Raw genomic sequence first — 22,741 nt, forward strand, 5'->3', positions numbered from 1 at the left:
TATCGACATAATATAAGATTTATAATTGAGTATAATATGGACATAGTATAAGATTTATAATTAAGCCTCCAATTTATGAGTCAAATCGTCGAGTTTGACTCGGTGGCCGGCCGTTCTTGAAAAAAGATTCCAAAATAAGCTTCTAAGAAGCAGCCAGCCACTTCATTTTCATTCATCACGTGATATAAAATAAAGAAATTTCCAAAATGAATATTTTGAAAAATACGTGTAATGAAGAAAAATCGCAAAACTTTTTGACCTGGTAGTGTGAAACTGAAATGTCTATTCAAACTTAAAAAGTCAAACCAATGGTTAAAAACAGTTGAGCAACTAAAAGGTGCGGCCAATTTAAAGGCTACAAAGGATATTATTATTTATTATTGTACAAATATTTTGAATCGTGCATAACTTACAAGTATGATGAAAATCGAATTATGATTTTTAGTTATCATTTCTATAAGTTAAGCTGCATTATAGGAAATTTAATAAGAATTTATCGAGAGTTTGGGTAATTTAGATTTGCAAATAAAATAGTACCAACTTATACTAATCTATATTTATAGTAACATTAAGTAATGTAGGCATTTCAGGTTTTGCTTCAACCTCAAACTTCAAATATTGTAAGTTGGGCCGATGTACGAACAATTCAAAATAAATAAATTCACAAGAATAATTTATTAAAGTATTTAGAATGAAGAAGTTAAGATATATGACCCTATTTACATGAGTTTAGATTTAGAATCTTAAGATTTACTAATTTAAATTTATTTTTAACTAACAACAGCTACTTACGAGTGTATATTGAATAATTGAATCTACTTAGGCCAGCTAATAATAAGTCTAAATAAGGAGTATTACATTGCTCAAGTTGAATTGCTTAATAAGTCCAATACGAAATATCTAGCATAAGTTGAGGATATTTTAATAGAAGAATTCCTAATATGATTTATAATAAACTAAATTAGTTGACAAAAAAAGAAAATAGAAAAGAAATGAATTAGATAGGCGGAGTAGGAGGAAAGTGTATATGAAATCTCTTTGACTCTCTAAATCAGCAGCTCATATGTTGAAATTCCGCACTCCCAATTTCAGCATTTCTTCAATCTCGCTTTCCCAACCCTCTCAAAAATCCCCCAAATCGGACCCCCCACCGTCCTACCACTCATAGAAATCCATTTTATCTTTTGTAGATTCAAAATTTCCTTTTCTTGGTTTGAGAATCCCTCCATTTCTAGATTGCATCAGGTAATTGGATTGGAAAGGATAGATTTTGTTTGGGGGTCACTATAAATCGGCACTTCTCTCATTCAACTTCGGATTTTTCAGGTGGGCTTCGAAGCTTCGTTATATTTGTGTATTTTAGATGTGAAAGATTGAATTTTGGCGGTTATTGACTACTGTTTACTGCAATCCAGAAACCCTACTGGCTGAAAGATCGGGATAAGTGAAGAAATCTGAGATTTGAAGATTTAGCTCTATTCGATTGGATTTGTATGTGGTTGATTTGGTCGGTGATAGGCTAGGATTTTACTCGATCTTGTGTTTGTGATTTGAGTTTTGCTGGAGAAAAATGGGTAATTGTTGTGCAGTACCGCAAACTTCTGATGAGCAGAAGCCAAACCCTTACTTCGATGGGAAACCTGTTCCAAATGGTGGGCTTAAATCTTATGTGTTGGAGAATCCAACAGGGCTTAACATAGAGGAGTTTTATGAGCTGGGGCGGGAGCTCGGGCGGGGTGAATTTGGGATCACGTATATGTGTACTGATAAAAGCAGTGGAGAGATTCTTGCTTGTAAGTCTATATCAAAGAAGAAGCTGAGGACTAGAGTGGATATTGAAGATGTTAAGAGAGAGGTTGAGATCATGAAGCATTTGCCTAAGCATCCGAATATAGTGACGTTGAAGGACACATATGAGGATGATAGTGCAGTCCACTTAGTCATGGAGTTGTGTGAGGGTGGTGAGTTGTTTGATAGGATTGTTGCTAGAGGTCATTATACTGAAAGGGCTGCTGCAGCTGTGACTCGCACGATTGTTGAAGTTATTCAGGTGAGGATTTCTGTGGCTTGGGAGTTTTTGTGCTGGGATATTTTATTTGAAGTGTTATTTATTTCTAATGCATGATTTTTTTTAATTCAAGTATTAGGGGTTGCGTAGTTTAGTTAGTATGAGGTGCAGTAACCATTTCACTGAAAGGTTTGTTAGTATTGAGATAGATTGGATTGACAATGCTGATTTAATAGAAATAGTATGTTACATATGAGGATATACTCCATTTTTTCTTCCACAGTTCGTAACTCATAAAACTTTGCACATCTAGGTTTTTAGAGAAATTGGATTCTATTATGCAAAAACATTGTCTTATTCTAAGTGACTGGTTATAATCTCTGAGGTTGATGTATTAGTCTTTGTACTTGCGTGTCGTGTTTTGTTGCTATTCATTTGATTATGCTTTTGAGGAACTATAGAAACCCAACTGCCCAAGTGGTTCTCCCTATCATTCGATTCCACTATTTCGTCCATGATTTGTTCTCTTTCGAGTGGAAATCTATCTATGTGGCATCTGTATTTTGCTTCTGTGAGGAGTGAATTAATTAAGTTGGGCTTCTCCGCAGAATTGTCATAAGCACGGAGTCATACATCGCGATCTCAAACCTGAAAACTTCTTGTTTAGCAATAAGAAGGAAACAGCACCACTGAAAGCTATCGATTTTGGGCTGTCTGTCTTCTTCAAGCCTGGTAATGCCTTTGCACTCAAACACGTTGTACAGCCAGATATAAGGTCGATCTTTTTCATTCATAACTAATTCTATTGTAATTCCACAGGCCAGACATTTGATGAGATAGTCGGAAGTCCCTATTATATGGCTCCAGAGGTGCTGAAAAGGAACTACGGTCCAGAAATCGACGTCTGGAGTGCTGGTGTGATTCTATACATATTACTCTGTGGTGTTCCACCATTTTGGGCTGGTAAGCTTCCATAATATCTTACCTTTCCGAAATTCCATAATATCTGTTAATGCAATAGCACCCTCACCCTAATGTCATTAACTAAATCCAAGTATGCTTAAAACGGTTGGCATATCTGGAAGTCTGAGAGATCATGTCCTTTATTCAGTCTCTTATTTTCACGTATACCTTACATAAACTTCTCTTGACATGCAGAAACCGAACAAGGAGTTGCCCAAGCGATCATTCGTTCTACTGTGGACTTCAAACGAGACCCTTGGCCCAAAGTTTCTGATAGAGCAAAGGATCTGGTGAAGAAGATGCTCAATCCTGATCCCAAACAACGGCCCACAGCACAAGAAGTTCTCGGTAAATTATAGTCTTCTATTGATTAATTTTCTGCACAAACTGCTTGATTCCCCCTTCCAATTCCTTGTATCTAATACGAAGCTCTTGGCATGCATAATTCTTGGACTTGCAGATCATCCTTGGTTACAAAATGCAAAGAGTGCTCCAAATGTTTCTCTGGGTGAAACCGTCAGAGCTAGGCTCATGCAATTTTCTATGATGAATAAGTTGAAAAAAAGAGCTCTAAGGGTAATTTCTTGCTTCATAAAAGTGCAAAAGAGTTTGATACACGGACTTGCATTAAACTTGCAACCGTGCTGTAGTTTTCTTGTACTAAATTTCTCGTTCAAATTTCAGGTGATTGCTGAGCATTTGTCGGTTGAGGAAGTTGCGGGGATAAAGGAGGGATTCAAATTGATGGATACAGGCAACAAGGGGAAGATCGACATCAATGAGTTGAGAGTTGGATTACATAAGCTTGGTCATCAAATCCCCGAATCTGACCTTGTAGTTCTAATGGAAGCGGTAAGTGCCTTTTTGCAATCGGACATTAATATTTAGGATTTTATTTCTCCTCTGAAAGGTTAGAGAATTCATGGAATCATTTGCCTCCAAGATGTGCTTTGTAGCAAAAGTCTCTTCCCTTCCCCGTGAAATCGTTCATTTCCATTACATCTTGCCTTTCCACAATTCAGTCAATGTTGACTTAGGTGCATGTTGAGGAATCATGTGGAATACTTATGTTTTCCTTGATATGGAAGTAACGAGTCTCTCTCCTTGCAGGGCGATGTGGATAAGGATGGATATCTCGACTGTGCGGAGTTTGTTGCCATTTCTGTACACCTAAGGAAGTTGGGAAATGAAGACCATCTGCGCAAGGCTTTTGACTTTTTTGATAAAAACGGAACTGGGTATATAGAGATCGAAGAGCTGAGGGACGCCTTCGCTGATGAGCCGGAAGCTACCAGTGAAGAGGTCATAAATGCCATTATTCAAGATGTAGACACGGACAAGGTTAGCAACACTAATTCTTCTAGTAAATCAACCGTGCTTGTGAACTTCGTCACTCATTGTATATCATAACATCGGTCAACTATGACACTATATGTTCCCTATGAGGCATTTTAGAGAGTTGAGCTTAGCAACACTAGACATAGGGGGCATTTTCTTTGAGTGATAGATAAGATCGAGAATACCTAGGATTGAGTATCTGAAGGATTACATATTTAGACAAACACAAAATCGTTCGATCCACTAAAGTATGTGGTGGATTGACCTAAAGTAAAACACCCCCCATGGTGAATTGAATGTGCTTTTCATGTTTTTTTTACAGGATGGTCGTATAAGTTACGAGGAGTTTGCTGCAATGATGAAATCGGGCACCGATTGGAGAAAAGCGTCCAGGCAATACTCGCGAGAACGATACAACAGTCTTAGCTTGAAATTGATGGAGGATGGCTCCTTGCAGAAGAACAATGAGGGTAGATAGTGAGGTGAACACTGACTTGCTTCGACTTGAGCGGAAAAAAAAAAAAACAACGATAGTTTCGTGCTGTTCGCCTGTTGAGACTGCAAGAACTTCAAGCAAAAACAGACGATGGTTTCGGCTCTAATTCTTTCTTCTTTGATTATATTCAAGTTAAATGTGCCTGGTTGTAAGATTCTTTTGGTTGAGGATGACAAAAAATAGGTCATTGGTGTTCATGTTACTCTGATTTGTGTGGTTTGTTTGTTGTTGCTATTCTGGGATAGAGATTCGGAGATATTAAGGATCTTTTAATGTGTATGTTTCTGGTAAGAATTGTAATATCTTTACAGTTGTATATAGACATATTCTTCAACTTTCAAAATTCTACACGAGCGTTATTATTCTAGCTATTCGATTTTTCAACTTCTCGTTGGAATCCATATAGTTTTGAGCATTAAAAAAAATGTTTATATACTTGTATTTCTATGTCAACTCATGCTAAATTTTTGTCCATCCTATTTAAGCTTTTGCGTGGAAAATTAATTTTTGAACCTCACAGTTTAGATATTAGTAAGGGTTATTATTGAAAAGTAGTTTGAACTTTTGTCCTCGTGTTCACTTTTTAGCCTGAATATATAAAAATTACAATAATTTAAATAGTCATTAAATTGGTGTATTTTAATATCAATTTAAAGTTAAAATACAAAACCAAAAATTGGTGTATTTTGATGTCAATAATCTTTAGTAAAATGTACGGGTATCTTATTGATTGAGGAGGACCAATCACCCAGTCTCATAATTGGCAATAGATGGATACAAAATTTGGATGTATCCAAATCATGAGTTGTCAGAACCTCAAACAATTAGAGTTTGCAGAATTCAAGTACAAATGAAACAAGAATATGTTGTGTTGGTTGTACGTATGCATTTAGACAACTGGTTCGTGCAATAATTTATGAGATACGTCTCATGCACTCTATTGAATATACAATTATTGAATGTTCAGCCTAATGTGTCGTAGCATTTCTAATGGCACCTTTTGGAGCATCCGTGGCAGAGAGCCCAAGTGAATGCTTAAAAGTGGTCTCCATCATTTAAGTACACATTCTCTACAGAACTTGGCTCTCTAATTATTGATTTCATTGTAGATTTATTTTTAATGTTCTTTATTATTATAATTAAAATGGAAATCCTACATTGATTTAAATTTAAAATTCATTGAAATTTCAAGCTGCATTACAAATCAAGAGTAGGAAGAAAGTGTAGAGAATTGTTTGAAAATGAAATTAAATGAGCTATTATTTAGTCATAGATGTGGAAAGTATAAATTATTTTTTTTAAAAAAGGAAAAAAGGGTTAAAGAGCCGTTAAACGGCTATTTTGCTTTGAAAATGGCGGTCTGCTCCAAATTTTAATTTTTTATCGTTTTTTTTTTATGGACGAATTTTGTGATTGGGCCGTGCAAAGCATGCGCCCAGTCAATGGGACGGAAGGAGTATGATTTTATCTTCACAGTTATTCAGTTCGGCTATTTCACATTGTGATTGACATGCAAACTTTAAAGTTGAATCGACGTTGTGATGAAGTGAACAAATAATTAATCAGGTGGTCTCCTGTGAAACCGGTTTCACAGAAGTTTTTGTGATTATTCATGTCATACTTGAATTATAGAGATTTACTTTTTGAATTTGATATTGAAAACTAATTTGTCTTTGCAAAGTTTTAGCAATCTTAATTTTTTGAATGTGCTTTGTATGAACTTGAATATCAGTTTGAAAAGTACTTTTTAAATTTAAATAATGTTGTAATTATGTTAATAATTATTACTCTCTCCGTCCACAATTTAAAGCCCTACTTGCTATTAATTTTTTGTCCACAAATTAAAGCCTTATTCTGTTTTTTGTACTTTTTTACTCTTCTTCTTTTTCTATATTTACTACTCTTTGTCACTAATGGACCTACCTTAAAACACTTTTACAATTTATCACTAGGGACCCACTCATAACACCTTTATCACTTTAGTCAACTATCTTTATCACTTTAGTCAACTATCCTTATATTTCATCCACATCACCTTTTTCAGCTTTCTTAGTCTTCGTGCCCACACCAAAGTGGAGCTTTAAATTGTGGAGGGGGGGGGGGTATTTAATTTAATTTAGTTTAATTTATTAATTATTAACTTTATTGAAGAAAAAAAATTGGTAAGTTAAAAGTCTGGCTCCGCCACTGATTATAGGCACACGCACATCACCTTATTCTCATTTTCCTATTTTTATCTTAATAATATTTTCTTGAATTTTATTTTTGTTGATATACAGTGGCGGATCAGGGGGTTAGGGGGCTGAAGCCCCTTTCCAAATTTTGAGTTTTTTTAAAATATATATAAGAAATACAAGAGATAATATAATACATTGTCCCCCTAAAAAATATAGTAATATATTAGTTTAATAATTGTAGTATTCACATTAATAGCTTAATATTTTACAGTGATTTGTTATTAATTTGTTAAATTTGTATTATTTTTGTCTCATTTCCCTTTCTTAATTAATTTTAAATATTGAATTTGAGTCGATCCTCAAGTTGAAGTAAAAATTGTGAACTATTAATAAGAAAATTAGTTTATTTTTTGGAAGATGAAACATTTTTTTTAAAAAAATGCATAGAGGTAGGCCTTTATATGTTTTCAATGTACTTGTGAATTAATGAAATGTGAAGAACTATTTATTATTTTAAGTGACTATGTTCTAATCCTAAATTCATTAAGATTATTTGGACATAAAAATGAACTGTATGAAACGTTCAAAAATTTGGCTCAAAGACTCCCGCCCTCCGAAGCCCCATGCAAATACTTTCAGACGCCAGACTGCAATAAATTCAGCCCCTCTAACGATAAATCCTAGATCTCCCCCCTGCCAATATTATTATGGATCTAATTTCCATCTACTTTCAACTCACTAGATATTCATTCACATTTCATTTAAAATTTACATTTATTAGTTTTAATTTAATATAAAATAATTTGATAATTATTTTATTTAATACTCCCTATGTCCCCTAAATAACTTCTTAGTAGGGATGATCATTAATTTATTAGCAACAAAACTACAACTATAACAATGTAATTGTAGCAACAAATAGCAAGCAGAGTATCGTATCCACGAGGAATGAAAAAAGAAATTACCCTAAGTAATCCCAATTCAAACTATCACAATATTCAGGCAAACAAAATCGATAATGTATGAATAATAAAACAGAGAAAATAAGAAACAAATATAAAATCAAATAATAAAACGACTGATCCTAGAGAAGTAAATTTATTAACCAAATTCACACAATCAATCTATTAATCCTATTTACCAGTTTAATCCAACTATGATGAGATATCACACATTTAATCAATTACTCTCGCTAGAGCAATTAAAGTATCTTATTTGGACTTTCTCTATAAAAAGGAAATCCCTAATTCTATCCTCATCATAGAGAAAAATAAATATGAAAAAGATCACACTCTTCTAAATCTCCCGAAACTATAATAGATTGAATCAAATATGTTGTTATACAAAAATACGAGAAGTCATGCAGGATGTTGAAACATGTTTATATAAGCAGCTAACTTTGCTTTACCTGCTTTCTTCCTTCAAGTGTGAAACATATGGTTTATTTTATGTTTGAAAACCTTAAAATCCAATTTTCAATATCGGTTACAAGTCACATTTAAATTGTATTGAATGAGAGAGTTATAGCTTCCTACCAACATGCTACTGAACTCCCATAACTAAATAATCACTACTCAATTATCTTTCAATTTGCTTTGATCTAAACTTTATACCTTAATGAAATCAATTACAACTGTTACAAAATGTTACATTTGATCTCCTTAAGTACGTATTATTCATATAAAATAATAACTTTTGAAGAAATAGCTAAACAAATATTATTGGTTCAAAATATGAACCCCAACAAATATTTTTTTTCTTGGCCTATTTAAAACTTTTTCAAATATTATAGGTTCAAAATATGAACCCCAACAAAAAAAAAATCTTCAACTATTGAAAACTTTTTTGACTATTATTGTTATAGCCTTATAGGTCCCTTGATGAGCAAACTGTAATCGTTTATCATTGATCTCATTTATTAGAGATAATAGCGACGAAATTTCAAATCCATCAATTTCCTTCTCCATTTTGATTGCATATTCTATACCCCCTTATATTCATTCATAATGTAAATTTTTTTAGGGCTTTTTGAATGCATATTCAATACCCCCTTATATTCTATCATGTAAATTTTTTTTCGGGCTTTTGCATATATATTAGTGGAAAATTATGCTCAATTTAATTTTAATAATAATAGTATTTATGTTTAGTAACACAATCACTTTCGGATGAAAAACATAAAAAATACATAAATGATGAGAGCTCATGAGAGCAATTTTGAGTATTCAATTGAGAAAAGACTTACATTATATATATTTACTGACTTTGTTAAGTATTCAATTAAGAAAAAAATAGTGTATCATTTCAAAGCTTGAGATGAAAATAGTGACAAAGTTCAGGTTTTATCATATTTCTTTAGTATTATCGTGAGTCAGCCATAAGACTTTGAAAATAATAAATATGATGTAATATTTCATTTTTTTTTTGAATCTTAATAGTATTTCATTATTTCTTGAGTGTATGTTTTTCAATAAAATACTATAAACGAAGGGAGTACATAGGAGGGAGTATAGTATATCCATTCAAGAATGGTTTTCCCATTTCACTCCCCCCCCCCCCCCCCCCCCCCCCCAATTTTGGTGCAATTAGAAATAGTTGATTTTTCTACTTTTATTTTTATTTTTATTTTAAGGTGGTGTGGGGTGTATAGGTGTAGGGGTGGGAATTTCGGGATCGGGTAATCGGGTACCCGATACCCGACCCGAAAAAATCGGGTATCGGGTACCCTATACCCGAAAAATTAGGGGTCGGGGTCGGGTTCGGGTATTTAGGGTGTTAAAAAATCGGGTATCGGGTATACCCGATCGGGTATCGGGTATACCCGAAATACCCGATTTTTTAATTAAATGTATTTAAATTATTTAATTAAATTGTAATTCCTTAATTTCAATTTCAATTTAATTAAATTTTAATTTCTTAATTTCAATTTCAATTTCAATTTCAATTGGGCATGAAATTAGTGGTTACATTTTCGAATTTAAAAAAAAAAATCGGGTATTTTCGGGTATTAGGGTACCCTAATACCCGATTAAGGAAAATCGGGTACCCTAATACCCGAAATACCCGATTTTACACAGTTTGACCTGAAACATGTAATTTTGACCGGGTAATTAGGGTACCCGAATACCCGACTCGGGTACCCGAGTCGGGTATTAGGGTACCCGATTTTTTTTCGGGTTCGGGATCGGGTATCGATTTTCCGTCTTAATCGGGACCGGGTACCCGATTTTTTCGGGTAGGGTACCCGATCCCGACCCGATTCCCAGCCCTATATAGGTGTGCTATGATTTACGATTTAGTCAAGAATTAGATATGACTTATGAGCAAAGATTCGATTTGTTTTACAAGTGTACAAAACTACAAAGTGGTGGGCCACATAGTCAAATGATTGTGGAGTTTAATCATCAAAATTCATTGGATTTCGACAGCGAAGAATTTTATGCAAATTAAATAGACAATTAAATCCAACAAATCTGCAAAGTAAGATTGCCTATGTCGGAGACATGTTTAAGAACTTAGTTACAAGACTTAATAAAATTTTATTATAGTTTGTTTTAATTCATGGGTATGTTTTTGATGGACTTATTATTACCTTTTTGGGATTATTTTTATAATTCCAAAAAGAAAAAAAGGAAAAAAGAAAAGAAAAGAAAAAAATCAAAAAGCTTCAAGCTATATAACCTTAGCTTGATATGAAGTTTAAATTAATATGACAAAAATCTTTGGCTTCGTTTTGAAATAAGAATCTCATATAGATAATCATTCGTTTAGTGATTGCAATAATTAATGTTTTTTTTTAGTTCATTACTAAGGAACAGGAGTAGGACAAGTGCGATTACAAAGAGCCATTTTTGCTAATGTATCGGCAAACTCATTCCCTTGGCGGCTTGCAGAGATGGTGTGAATTGTTTTTCCAATAGCTTTCTCTTTTTTCCAAAACAACCTTTGGCAATCAGTTTCTACAATAGCCTTTCTCACTCCTCCAGAGCCATGTTGAACATTCGTGTTCCTTAGTAATGAAAGTTCTGGTTTTACCTCAAAAAAAAAAAGAACTCAATCCCACACACAGCACGATATAAAACCACAGAAATACTGATAAATCAGATCAAACAAAAATCCTTATCCTGTTTGTAGAGATATACATCCAGGTCTACTACAATCACCCAAATCAGATTGAAGCAATGAAAATCAACTCTGGATGAAAACTGCGTTATTAACTGAAAAAAGGATTTCTATGCTACAAAATAATTCAAAACACAGAAACCTTAGTTCATAATAAAGATGGAGGGATCAAATTCTCACCTCAAGATGACTCAAAACTAATACTAAAATTATCAATTTTCAGGCCATGGCTGCTTTTTTTATCTCCTTTCTTGCTACGAGCTGGCTTCTCCATCCCTACAATCATCCGAGACAGGATGTGACCCCCTTCATTCAGATTCTTGATCAAGTCTTTGCAGCTGCTCCAATCAGTAACCACTCCTTTCTCCATAATCTTGCACAATATTGAATATGCATTGAGAGTCTTCCCAGCAGCTAGCAGAGTATCCAGAACCTTCTCGCAGCTATAGTCCCTGTCCATGCCATAATCCAATACCTTTAACGCAGCAATAGTCTTCCCCTTCTCACATAGCACGGATAACAGGCTGTCAAAGTCGGGCACAATGCCCCTCTGCATCAGCAGCTCAATTCGCCCGAGGGCTTCCTCAACGTGCCCCTCATGAGCAAAGCTTCCAATATCTTAAAAATCAAATCTTCATGATCAGTCACCCCCTTCTCCAGCATCGTCTTCATCACCCTGCTTGCCGTCTGCACCTGTCCATCTCCAAACAAGGCATCCATCACCGACCTATATAGCGTAGAATCCGGACAATGACCATTCTCAATCATGCTATCCAGTACGGCCTTTGCCTCTGCAGGATCCTTCTTTGTCAAGTAGCTTTGGACAAGCAAATCAAAAGCACTTTTCTCCGAAGCAACCTTCCTCCTAAGCATGATCTTGAGAAGCTCGAATGCAGAGTCGGGTGTCCCTTCTTTTGAATGCCCACAGATGAGAGCATTCATGGCCATGGGATCCTGCACACCCAATTTCATCAATTGCCGCACAAGGGTCTCAGCCTTGGCGGTCTGGCCGTTGCTGCAAAGATACTCAATCATCGGATTGTAAGCATTCGGTTCCATATGCAAAGTACTCTGAGGCCTTAATATGATATCCTTCTCAATGAGCTTATCCAGCAACTTCACACATCTATCATATTGACCAGCCTTGCAGCAATTCTCAATCAGAACACTGTAATAACCTGCTTCAGTCGGAATACTCAGCTTGATCATCGCCTTCAACACATCAACTGCAGCATCCAAATCACCCGCCCTGCACTGGCCAAGCATCAGTTTCATGAAAATAGAGTTATCAGTAGGTGGAATGTGCTTCTCCACCATCTCCCTCAACACACTCCGAGCCTCAGACATCTTCGCCGAGTCACACAGCCCTGGCAACAAGGTTGAATAGGTAACAACATTTGGCTTAATCCCATATCCCTTCATCTCCTCCACCAACCTCAATGCATCATCCACTCTCTCCACTGCAACATACCCTTTGATCAAAGTCGCATAAGTGATTACAGTAGGCTCAATATTCCTACCTTTCATCTCCACAAAATACTTCCCTGCCTCCTCCGTTTTCCCAACCGGATTATACCCATTAATCATGGTGTTATATGTTACCACATCCGGCATAATCTCACGCGTCTTCATATCCTCAAAGAACCTATTCGCAGTCTCCACCTTCCCTGAAAGAAAAAACACCAAATCAAAATGTTGAAGGTGTGCCTAGTTGGTTCAATCCCCTCACTCAACATCTTATCCGGTCCACTGCAAACAAACATTGTTAACACAAACACATTGAACGAAAATGGAGAGCATTAGCATATATAATGAATGAATTAAGTGACCTTAGATTCCGCAGTCCCCACCAGAAACAGTAGGAATATTTATTAGGGATGATTGCATGCACGCTTCTTCCTCCACATTGGGTAAATAGAAGAAGAGGGGGTCCACGAAGAGGGAAATCAGACATGAGATTAGGAAATATTTATTCCACGTGCTCAGAAAAGATCCTCGTGGATCAAATATCTTCTTCTGCACTATCTCGTAGTCCTCAGAGAATACTCTAGAAAGTTTCTTCTTGCTGGGAGATGACTTTGCCGTTTCAACATCCTCCTCAAATCTGAATTGGAAAAAATATTCTTCATTTCAAACGGATCAAACTGCACACAATAAAACAAGATTTCAAATACCTTTGAGATTTCGCGCTTGTGAATGATCTCATGTTCAAGCAAACCAATAATAACTTGTATACTGCCTCCAAATATTATCTCAAGATATAGCATCTCGTGCATTTATAGTCGATGAGAATATAACAAGTAAAACAAAATCAGGCATACTTGAAAGGACGAGACTTCAGAAATCCAAGGGGTAGCACAAGTTGATGTTTTTGTTTCTTGCTTGTGTTGAGGATTTTGTATCAAACTATTTGTAGCCGACTTAATTTATTTGACTATATAAGTATCTCTAATGCAGACCAAGAGCAAGAATATCTGAGTTTTGTTATTTAAAGGTCCAGTTTCATATATACAAACAAGACAAGGAATCCTCTGTTTTAGCGGTCAGCACAAAAAATTACAGTCCTTATAGCTTACTAACAAACTTTCTTCGTGAAGTAGCTATCCATGCTATCTTTTCTGCAACCCCTTCCCTTACTGAGGGGTTGTTTGGCTGACTTTATATGTTTAAGCTCTTGAAAAGTATTTGGTAAAATAAATTTCTAAACACCTATAGTTTATATGTTTTCTAAAAATAAGTTCTTAAACCACAGTTTATTTCTTCACAATATTGGAGATGAGAAAAGGTTAAGATAGTTACCCAAATTGGAGATGAGAACTGGCATAATAAAGGATCTCACGATGCAGCTTGGGCAAAAAGAATATGCAGCAAGAACGGCTTCATCTCAAGGGGCTAACAACCCAACCAGTAATTGGATTCTGTTTTCGAATTCTATGCGTTCTATGCGAACCACTCTGTAATCTCTCAAGAATAGCATAAGTGATTGAATCTGGAGTCAGCCCCTCTTCTTTAAGCTTCGAATACAAATCAACAGCTTCTGCACTTCTCCCAGACTTCTCCAGACAGTCTAATAAGATATTGTATGTAACTATATTAGGACAGCAGCCTTCAGCAAGCATTTCATCAAACAAGCTGTACGCCATCTCAACTTTATCAGTCTTACCAAAACATTCTATCAGTGTACTGTACGTGACAACATCAGGATTCAAACCCCTCTCTTGCATTTCCCTAAGCCTCATGTGTGCTTCATCCACATCACCATTTTTCCCCAGACAATTAATCAATGAATTGTATGATACAACATCTGGTCTGCAATCACTATTCTCGAGCTCTTCGAAGATTCTAACAGCTTCATCAACTCTTCCAGTTCTACCAAAACTAGAGATCAGAATGTTGTAGGTGAAGATGTCTGCTGGCGGCCCGTCCTTTTTCATTTTCTCGTACAGATTGAGGAGGTGAGCTACTTGTTTCGACTTTCCAAGAGCAGTGAAGACCGTGTTGTACATGAAAGTATCCGTCATTATTCCCTTTTCGTGAGTTGTACTCAACATGTCTATAGCCTCGGTAACTTTACCACCATTGCATAAGCTCTCCAACATGGAGAGATAGGCATCCCTGTCTCCCTTCTCGTGGAAGCTCCACATAATACAAAACAACCTATGTGCTTCGTTTGCATGGCCTAGTTTGCTTAGCATTCTCACCAGGAACGCGTAGATTGACTTATTCATGTATTTGCTTGATATCTTCACTACCTCATCCATTCTACCAAGCTGTCCTTCTGCAACTAAAACGTTGAGAATGAGACTGTACGTGAATTCATTAGGCCTGCAATTATTTTCCACCATCTTGGAGAAAAGAATCATAGCTTTGTCTGGCATTCGGCTCCTAACTAGTGCTTCCATCATAGTATTGTAAGCCATTGAATTCGGTTTGCAATCCTTTGATAGCATTTCCTCAAATAAAGCTACGGACTCCTTCAGCTTGCCCAACCTTCCGTTCATCCTTATCAAAATGGTGTATGTATATTCATCAGGCCTGCAATGCTTCTTTTTCATGTCTTCGAACACCTTGTTTGCCTCATCAACCTGACATGAAGCGCGTCACATCACAAACAAAACTAGATTTTGTGGCATCCCAAGATATAACACTACATTACATGCAGATACCTAAACATCTACAAAATGTTGTTGAAGAAATTTAACCAAGCACATATACACTTTAAATATTCATCTCGATGCACAATGTTCATAAAATACAATTCTCATGCACCTTGATATAAACATGAATTGCATAGACACTAAGAGATACGTCCATCTAAAGAATCAATGAAAAATCTTACAATAACATGGGTATACAAACCTTTCCATCTTTAGCAAGTGCATCAAGAAGCATGTTGTAACCAAAGCTATCCAAGTTGTACCCTTTCCTTCGAATTTGCGCATAAACCTGCAATGCTCGATTCAAATCGTTCGCCCTCAAATATGCTTGCACAAGACACTTATAAGTGTAACAAGTCAACAGCAAACCCCAATTCTTCAACAACTCCAAACATTTCTCCAATCCATCAACGGTATTAAACGCCCCAATCAATATATTGATGGTGGAGATGTTCCCAGCAGTCCTCAATCTCGCCATTAAATCAACAATTTCTTTCATTTTGTCAATCCTGTCTGGGAGAGATGATTTCGAGAGAATCAACAAAATGCGGTTATAAGTGAAGGCATTGTGTTGGTAATTCGGGATATGCGAGCGGCAAAAGTGGAAAAACTCGAGGGCTAGGGTTGGGGATTTAAGGGCTTTGAGAATTTCAGACACTTCAGAGGTGGTTGGCGGTACGTTTAGGGCTTGGAGGTATTCGGAGAGGTCGAGGAAGGAATCGGACGATGACGTGACGGATTTTGATTGGAGGAGTTTGGTTGCTTCGACGATGAGCTCGCGGCGGGGGAGTGGGTAGCCGCGGACATCGGAGATGAGCGTCGGAGGAGTGACAGCGACTTCGATGGCGGAGATGCGGCCTTTGTTGGTGGATGTCACCACTTTTCCGGTGTATTTGGTGGCATATGCGCGGCGGGAGGAAGGGATGAGGTGGCGGAGATGGCAGCGCATGGTGGGGAGCTTCAGTCGATAGGTTCACTTAGAGCAGCCACTATGGGGGGTTCTCGAATCTAGGTGGCACCCTTGGGACCCGGTTCCTTATCTGACATGGTGGGACTCCAACATATTTCTCACTCCTCCTATTTTAATTTTCGCCTTTATTTCTTCCTTTCCTCAACTTATTCTTTCTTATTTTCTTTTTTTTTATTTCTTATTGTGGGGTCCATAAATAGTAAAAAGTGGGTAGTGTTATAGTAGAGAAAATATAAAATTGTAGAAAAATAAGGTAATTGTTGAGGTGGCACCACTATGGGGTAGCACCATAGTGGATGCCCTTAGCTTCACTGCATAGGTTTTAGCAGTTACTTTTGCGTAGAAAAGAGAATAAAATAAGTATTCAAAAAAGAGTCTAATTTGGGGTTCGGCACGGGTTTCAAGAAAATTGTTAAAATAGATATAAGTGAAGTAAAAGTAAATTTATAGGGGTAGTGTTAATGACAATTTTAATTGCTTAATCCCAATTTAACTTCTGAAGTTATTCATACTTAAAGCCAAGGAAAATCTCGACTGAAACATGAATTCAATCTAACACCCTTAACACTCTGACTGGGAACAACGAATCCTTAATTAGATTGAATTCAGTCTAACACCCTTAACGTTTAGACTGAAAGCACCATCACTTTTACACATAGAACAATCCAAAGAAATGAGCACAAGAAATTCAAGACTGGAACAGAACGAATCCTTAATTAGAGACTCCACTTCACCAAACTTCCCAAATTGAAGAAAGAAAACTACATCCAACACATAGACAACGAAAACTACATCCAACACATTCGAGTAGGAAAAAAGAAAAAACATAAAGAACTCTGCCTCAGTTTAAATCGAAGAAAGAAGATGATCAACCCTAAGATGTAAACGGAGGTAGCGCTGCATTTAGACGGCAGCGATTCCAGCCGAATGAGGGAGCGACGGTGACGACGAGTGGCGGATGGAGCTCCGGGCTGGTGAAGAAATTGAACAAATTCCAAATGGGTGAAGAAATGGGTGAAGAAATGAAGCCGGAATGAGAAGGAGGTGGAGGAGATCCTCTTGGAGTTCTTTCGCGAGCCGCCGCCGACGGGGATGTTTCACAAGGTTCCAGCAGCCCCCAATGCCCTTCCATTGCTGTGTGGCCTTCCGGTCTCTTTCTTCCCTGTCACCATGGTTCAAGAGGTAGGGCGAGAGCGAGGGACTTGCGAGCTCCCAGCGGCGCCGTCGTCCTCGTCGGCGGATGAGGCATTTGCCCTAAGCTTGGAGCACTTGGTCCAGTAGCAGTGGCAATCTCTTTTGCTCAAGAGTCAAGAATAAGATAAGAGCTAGGGTTTCTCGAAATTGGAAGATTTAAAAAATTAGGATTAGTGTTAATTAAGGAATTAAGTGAATGATTTTTAATTATTGAGGTAGATGAATTAATGGCAAAATAATATAAATATTGAAGTCCATGGAGGGTATAATTGTACAAAAAGTGAAACATGACTCTTTTTCGTGGACATAAAAAAGAGGGAAAACATGACTCTTTTTCATGGACGGAGGGAGTATAACAAAGATTGTATTTTTGAATTTCTAAAAGTTTTATATAAAAAAATAGAAAAATATGTAAATAAATCTATATCTATATCTATATAAACGGTAACAATTTCCCGGCAATTTCTTTTTATAGTTTTTACTTTCAAAATTTCAGTTGCCGTTTGAATAAACGTGTGCTGCTTTTTGCCGAATCAGTTTCCTATCTCTTCTATTTGCCAAATCTTCATTCTCAATTAATATAATTTCTCCATAAGTCAATCAACAAAAAATTATGAACTGAAATAGAAAGAAAAAAAATCAATCTACGAATAAATCAAATATGAAAATAAGAGAGTAATGATTGAAATACTTTTTCTACAATTCACACAGTAAGATCTAATCTATATAATTCACACAAGAGATGAGCAAATACACACAAAAATAAAAAATCAGCAGAAATTATTCGAATTTGAAATTACTCGAATTTTTATTCGATTTTGTTGTTTATGATTTCGTAAGCTTATAATCTAGTTTGTATACTCTGGTGTTGTAATGTTTACTCTGGTGAGGTTGCCAGAGCAGAGAGACCGCGCCGCTGCCAGAGCAGAGAGATCGCGCTACTGGCAGAGCAGAGAGATCGCGCTGCTGCCAGAGCAGAGAGATCGCGCTGCTGCCAGAGTCAGAGTTGCCAAGGCGGAGTCAACACTCCAGAGACAGAGTCAAAGTTTCCTTTGCAGAGCTAAAAGTCATAACTGTTTTGCATAACGGTTACTTTGATGGTTGTTTACAGCTCGTTATTTTCAAAGCTTGCTATATAATGAGCAATTGGGTGTCTAATGTAGTAACACCAGTCAACACTTGTAACACCTTGTAAAATTCTCAGTTCGCGAATCAATAATAGAAGCTCCCTTTCTTGGTCCCGTGGATGTAGGGTTTCAGCCCGAACCACGTAAATTTTTTGTGTTCATCGCAATTTCTTCGTCGATTTACTTTACAAGTGGCGCCGTCTGTGGGAATATTGATCCACAACCGACGCAGGAATGTCGATGCCACGAATTGAGACCGAGAAGTTTACGGGGAAGAATGATTTTGGGTTATGGCGTATCAAGATGTGTGCATTGTTGACCCAGCAAGGTTTGGCGGCAGCTCTAAAAGGGGATGATGAATCTTCTTCATCGACGGTTACAAGGGATTCTGTGGCAGCTGTGGAGGCAGAACTCAAGAAAGCAGAAATGCGTGAGAGGGCCCATAGCCTTATCATCCTATGCCTAGGTGATAAGGTTTTGAGGGAGGTAGCCAGGGAGAAATCTGCAGCGGCGGTGTGGGCAAAGTTGGATGCGATTTACATGACAAAATCTCTTGCGAATCGGTTGTTCTTGAAGCAAAGGTTGTACTCCTACAGAATCTTGGATGGAAAATCGATTGATGATCAATTGGAGGTATTCAATAAGATCATTGATGATCTTGAAAATGTTGATGTGCGAATAGGAGATGAGGATCAGGCAATTATCCTACTCAATGCTCTCCCGAGTTCATATGATCAACTCAATGATGCTATGTTGTATGGGAGAGAAAGTGACATCTCTGTGGAGGAGGTTCAGTCTGCTCTGAAATCTAAGGAACTGCAGAAGGCGTCATCAACATCATCTCACAAGAAAGAGGTTGTTGGTGAGGGCTTGACTGTAAAACAGAAAGGGGATAAATCCAAGAAATCCAAGAAGGAATTCAAGAAGGGTAAACAGAAGAAGGGAAACAAGAACTCTGATGATGATGTTCAAACTTGCTATCACTGCAAGAAGTCGGGCCATTGGAAGAGGGACTGCCACATTTGGAAGAAAAGCCAAAAGCAGTCCAACACTACCAAGAAGCAAGAGCCCAAGGAGCAAGAGCAGTGTGACACTGCAGAGGCTTTGAATGTGATGCAAGGTGATTTGGATGACCAATGGATACTGGATTCAGGGTGCTCCTTCCACATGTGTCCAGTTAAAAGTTGGTTTACTGATTTGCAATTTCAATCGGAAGGAACAGTAGTTCTTGAAAATAACCAGACCTGTGAAATCAAAGGAAAGAGGAGTATAAAGTTCAGACTGCATGATGGCACCATCAGGACTTTGATGGAGGTGAGGTACATCCCTAGTCTGAAAAGGAATCTGATATCCCTTGGATCTCTTGAAACGAAGGGGTATGAATGGAGATTTGTAAAGGGTGGAGTTGTTGTCACCAAAGACAACAAGGTCATTTTGAAGGGGATGAGGAGGAATGGTTTATATTACCTTGAAGCAACAGCCATCACAGGGCAGTCCGACTCCATGAAGAAAGATGAATCAATCTTGTGGCATAAAAGATTGGCTCATGTTGGAGAGAAAGGGCTCAATCAGTTGCTGAAGCAGAACAAGATCAGCAACCTTATTCCATTCAAGGTGGACATGTGTGAGCAGTGCATCTTAAGCAAAAGCAAGAGACTTCCATTTGATACAGGTAAACATACATCTAAAGCTCATCTGGATTATGTTTACTCTGATTTGTGGGGACCAACACAAACTGAAAGTCTTGGAAAATGGAGATATTACATGTCTATAATGGATGATTACTCTAGGAAGTTGTGGATTTTCATCTTGAAGGATAAAACTGAGGCACTAGAGAAATTCAAAGTGTGGTGTAATGAGGTGGAGACTGAAAAGGCAACCAAGGTGAAGTGCTTGAGGACTGATAATGGTTTGGAATTTGTGTCCAAGGAGTTCAATGATTTCTGCTCTGGAAGGGGAATCCAGATACACAAGACAGTCCCAGGAACTCCACAGCAGAATGGGGTTGTTGAGAGGATGAATAGGACCATTCTGGAAAGGATAAGGTGTATGTTGTTTGACTCGGGGCTGCCAAAGAAATTCTGGGCAGAGGCTGCTGTCACTGCAGCCTATTTGATCAACAAATCTCCTTCATCCGCTATTGAATTCAGAATTCCAGATGAGCTCTGGTATGGTTCTACATCCAACTATTCACATTTGAAGACTTTTGGGTGCAGAGCATACATACATGTTAGACAAGAGAAGCTTGAACCAAGGGCCTTAAAATGTGTAATGTTGGGCTACCCCAAGGGTGTGAAGGGGTACAAGTTGTGGTGCACTGAACCAGGAATGGGGAGAGTATACATCAGCAGAGATGTAGTCTTTGATGAAGCTCTCATGCCTTATAAAGTAGGATCTGATCCAGAGAAAGAAAATGCAGATGGTAAAATTCTGTTGGATGAATTGCTTGATAGGAACCATGCTGATAATGAATCAGGTGGAGCAACTGAAGTCCCTCAACAAGCTGCAGATAATGAAGATGTTGGGAGCAACCCTGACAATCTAAGCTCATATCAACTAGCAAGGGATCGAGCAAGGAGGCAGCCCAAGCCACCTCAGAGATATAACCAAGCTGAGATGGTATACTTTGCTCTAAGCATTGCAGAGGAGCTGGAGTATCAGGAGCCCAAATCCTATGCAGAGGCTATGAAGGGACCAGAGAGAGAACAATGGCTCTTAGCCATGAAGGAGGAGATGAACTCTCTTGAAATGAATGGTACCTGGATACTGGTGTCAAAGCCACTGAACAAGAAATTAGTAAGCTGCAAATGGATCTTCAAGAAGAAGATTGAGGTTATTGGGAAGGAGCAGACCAGGTACAAAGCAAGATTGGTGGCAAGAGGTTTCACTCAAAATGAGGGAATTGATTATAATGAAGTATTCTCACCTGTGGTTAAGCATACTTCCATCAGAGTTATGCTGTCAGTTGTAGCTCAGTTTGATATGGAGCTTGAGCAGATGGATGTTAAAACCGCATTTCTACATGGAGAGTTGGAGGAGAAGATACATATGGCCCAGCCAGAAGGGTTTGTACATCCAGAGACAAGCAACAAGGTGTGTTTACTTCAGAAAAGCTTATATGGTCTCAAACAGAGTTCAAGGCAATGGTACAAAAGGTTTGATGAGCATATGGAGTTGATGGGATTCACAAAATCTGCATATGATAGCTGCGTTTATTTGAAGAAAAGGAATAAAGTTAGTGTTGCATATTTGCTGCTATATGTAGATGACATGTTAATAGCTAGCAAAGATAAGGCTGAAATCAAGGTAATCAAAGATAGTTTGAATCAAGAGTTTGAAATGAAAGATCTTGGTGCAGCTAAAAGGATTCTTGGGATGGATATCGTGAGAGATAGGAAGGCTGGAAAGCTATGGTTATGTCAAAAAGATTACATATTGAAGATGTTAAGGAAATTCAATATGCATGAATCAAAGGCTGTTACAGTGCCCCTAGCTGTTCAGCTTCAACTCTCAGATAAACAAAAGCCAAATAATGATGTAGAGAGACACCAAATGATAAATATACCTTACTCAAATTTAGTGGGAAGCTTGATGTACACAATGGTCTGCACTAGGCCAGACATTGCACAAGCTATAAGTGTTATGAGCAGGTATATGGTGGATCCTGGTAGAGAGCATTGGGAAGCTCTCAAGAAGGTGCTGAGGTATCTAAAGGGCAGTGCAGACAAAGCTATTTTGTTCCAGAGGAAGGAAGACATCAGCAAGCCTTTCTTGATGGGATACACTGACTCTGACTATGCTGCTAACACAGACAACAGGAGATCTCAGTCAGGTTACATTTTCACACTCTTTGGATCAGCTGTTAGTTGGAAATCTTCACTACAATCTGTAGTTGCATTATCAACCACTGAAGCAGAGTACATGGTTGCAACCGAAGCTGTCAAGGAAGCTGTGTGGCTCAAAGGATTAGTGCATGATTTTGGTATTGAGGAAAGTTCTGTAACTTTGAAGTGTGACAGTCAGAGTGCTTTGTATCTTATGAAACATCAAACTTTTCATGAGAGATCTAAGCATATAGATGTCAGAATGCATTTCATAAGAGATATAGTTGATCAAGGATTGGTGAAGATGGAGAAAGTTGGGACAGAGGAGAATGCAGCTGATGCGCTGACTAAGGCTTTGCCTACTG

General features: G+C 37.6%; 2 protein-coding genes and 1 pseudogene across 4 annotated transcripts; 1 reads left to right on the top strand and 2 right to left on the bottom strand.

The window, feature by feature from the left end:
- Positions 1 to 876: 876 nt before the first annotated feature.
- On the top strand, positions 877 to 5,172 carry LOC130990140 (calcium-dependent protein kinase 32-like). 2 transcript variants are annotated; one of them, XM_057914341.1, is made up of 9 exons: positions 877 to 1,326; positions 1,416 to 2,050; positions 2,617 to 2,740; positions 2,828 to 2,971; positions 3,167 to 3,319; positions 3,432 to 3,547; positions 3,656 to 3,823; positions 4,082 to 4,312; positions 4,632 to 5,172. In XM_057914341.1, the coding sequence occupies exons 2-9, from the start codon at positions 1,571 to 1,573 to the stop codon at positions 4,785 to 4,787; spliced, it is 1,572 nt and encodes a 523-aa protein (XP_057770324.1). In that variant the 5' UTR covers positions 877 to 1,326; positions 1,416 to 1,570; the 3' UTR covers positions 4,788 to 5,172. The 2 variants fall into 2 exon arrangements, with proteins under 2 accessions (XP_057770324.1, XP_057770323.1); XM_057914340.1 differs by having other exon boundaries at positions 989 to 1,245; positions 1,327 to 2,050.
- Positions 5,173 to 11,058: 5,886 nt separating this feature from the next.
- LOC130990553 (pentatricopeptide repeat-containing protein At2g37230-like) lies at positions 11,059 to 13,310 on the bottom strand (annotated as a pseudogene).
- LOC130990141 (pentatricopeptide repeat-containing protein At1g51965, mitochondrial) lies at positions 12,935 to 16,320 on the bottom strand. 2 transcript variants are annotated; one of them, XM_057914343.1, is made up of 3 exons: positions 15,464 to 16,320; positions 13,904 to 15,189; positions 12,935 to 13,208 (listed from the first exon to the last, which is right to left on the bottom strand). In XM_057914343.1, exons 1-2 carry the CDS (start codon positions 16,208 to 16,210, stop codon positions 13,984 to 13,986), a joined length of 1,953 nt encoding a protein of 650 aa, XP_057770326.1. In that variant the 5' UTR covers positions 16,211 to 16,320; the 3' UTR covers positions 12,935 to 13,208; positions 13,904 to 13,983. The 2 variants fall into 2 exon arrangements, with proteins under 2 accessions (XP_057770326.1, XP_057770325.1); XM_057914342.1 differs by having other exon boundaries at positions 12,935 to 13,248.
- Between the last annotated feature and the right edge of the window lie 6,421 nt (positions 16,321 to 22,741).

This window comes from Salvia miltiorrhiza, chromosome 6 (genome assembly GCF_028751815.1).
Source record: "Salvia miltiorrhiza cultivar Shanhuang (shh) chromosome 6, IMPLAD_Smil_shh, whole genome shotgun sequence".
Taxonomy (NCBI): Eukaryota; Viridiplantae; Streptophyta; class Magnoliopsida; order Lamiales; family Lamiaceae; genus Salvia; species Salvia miltiorrhiza.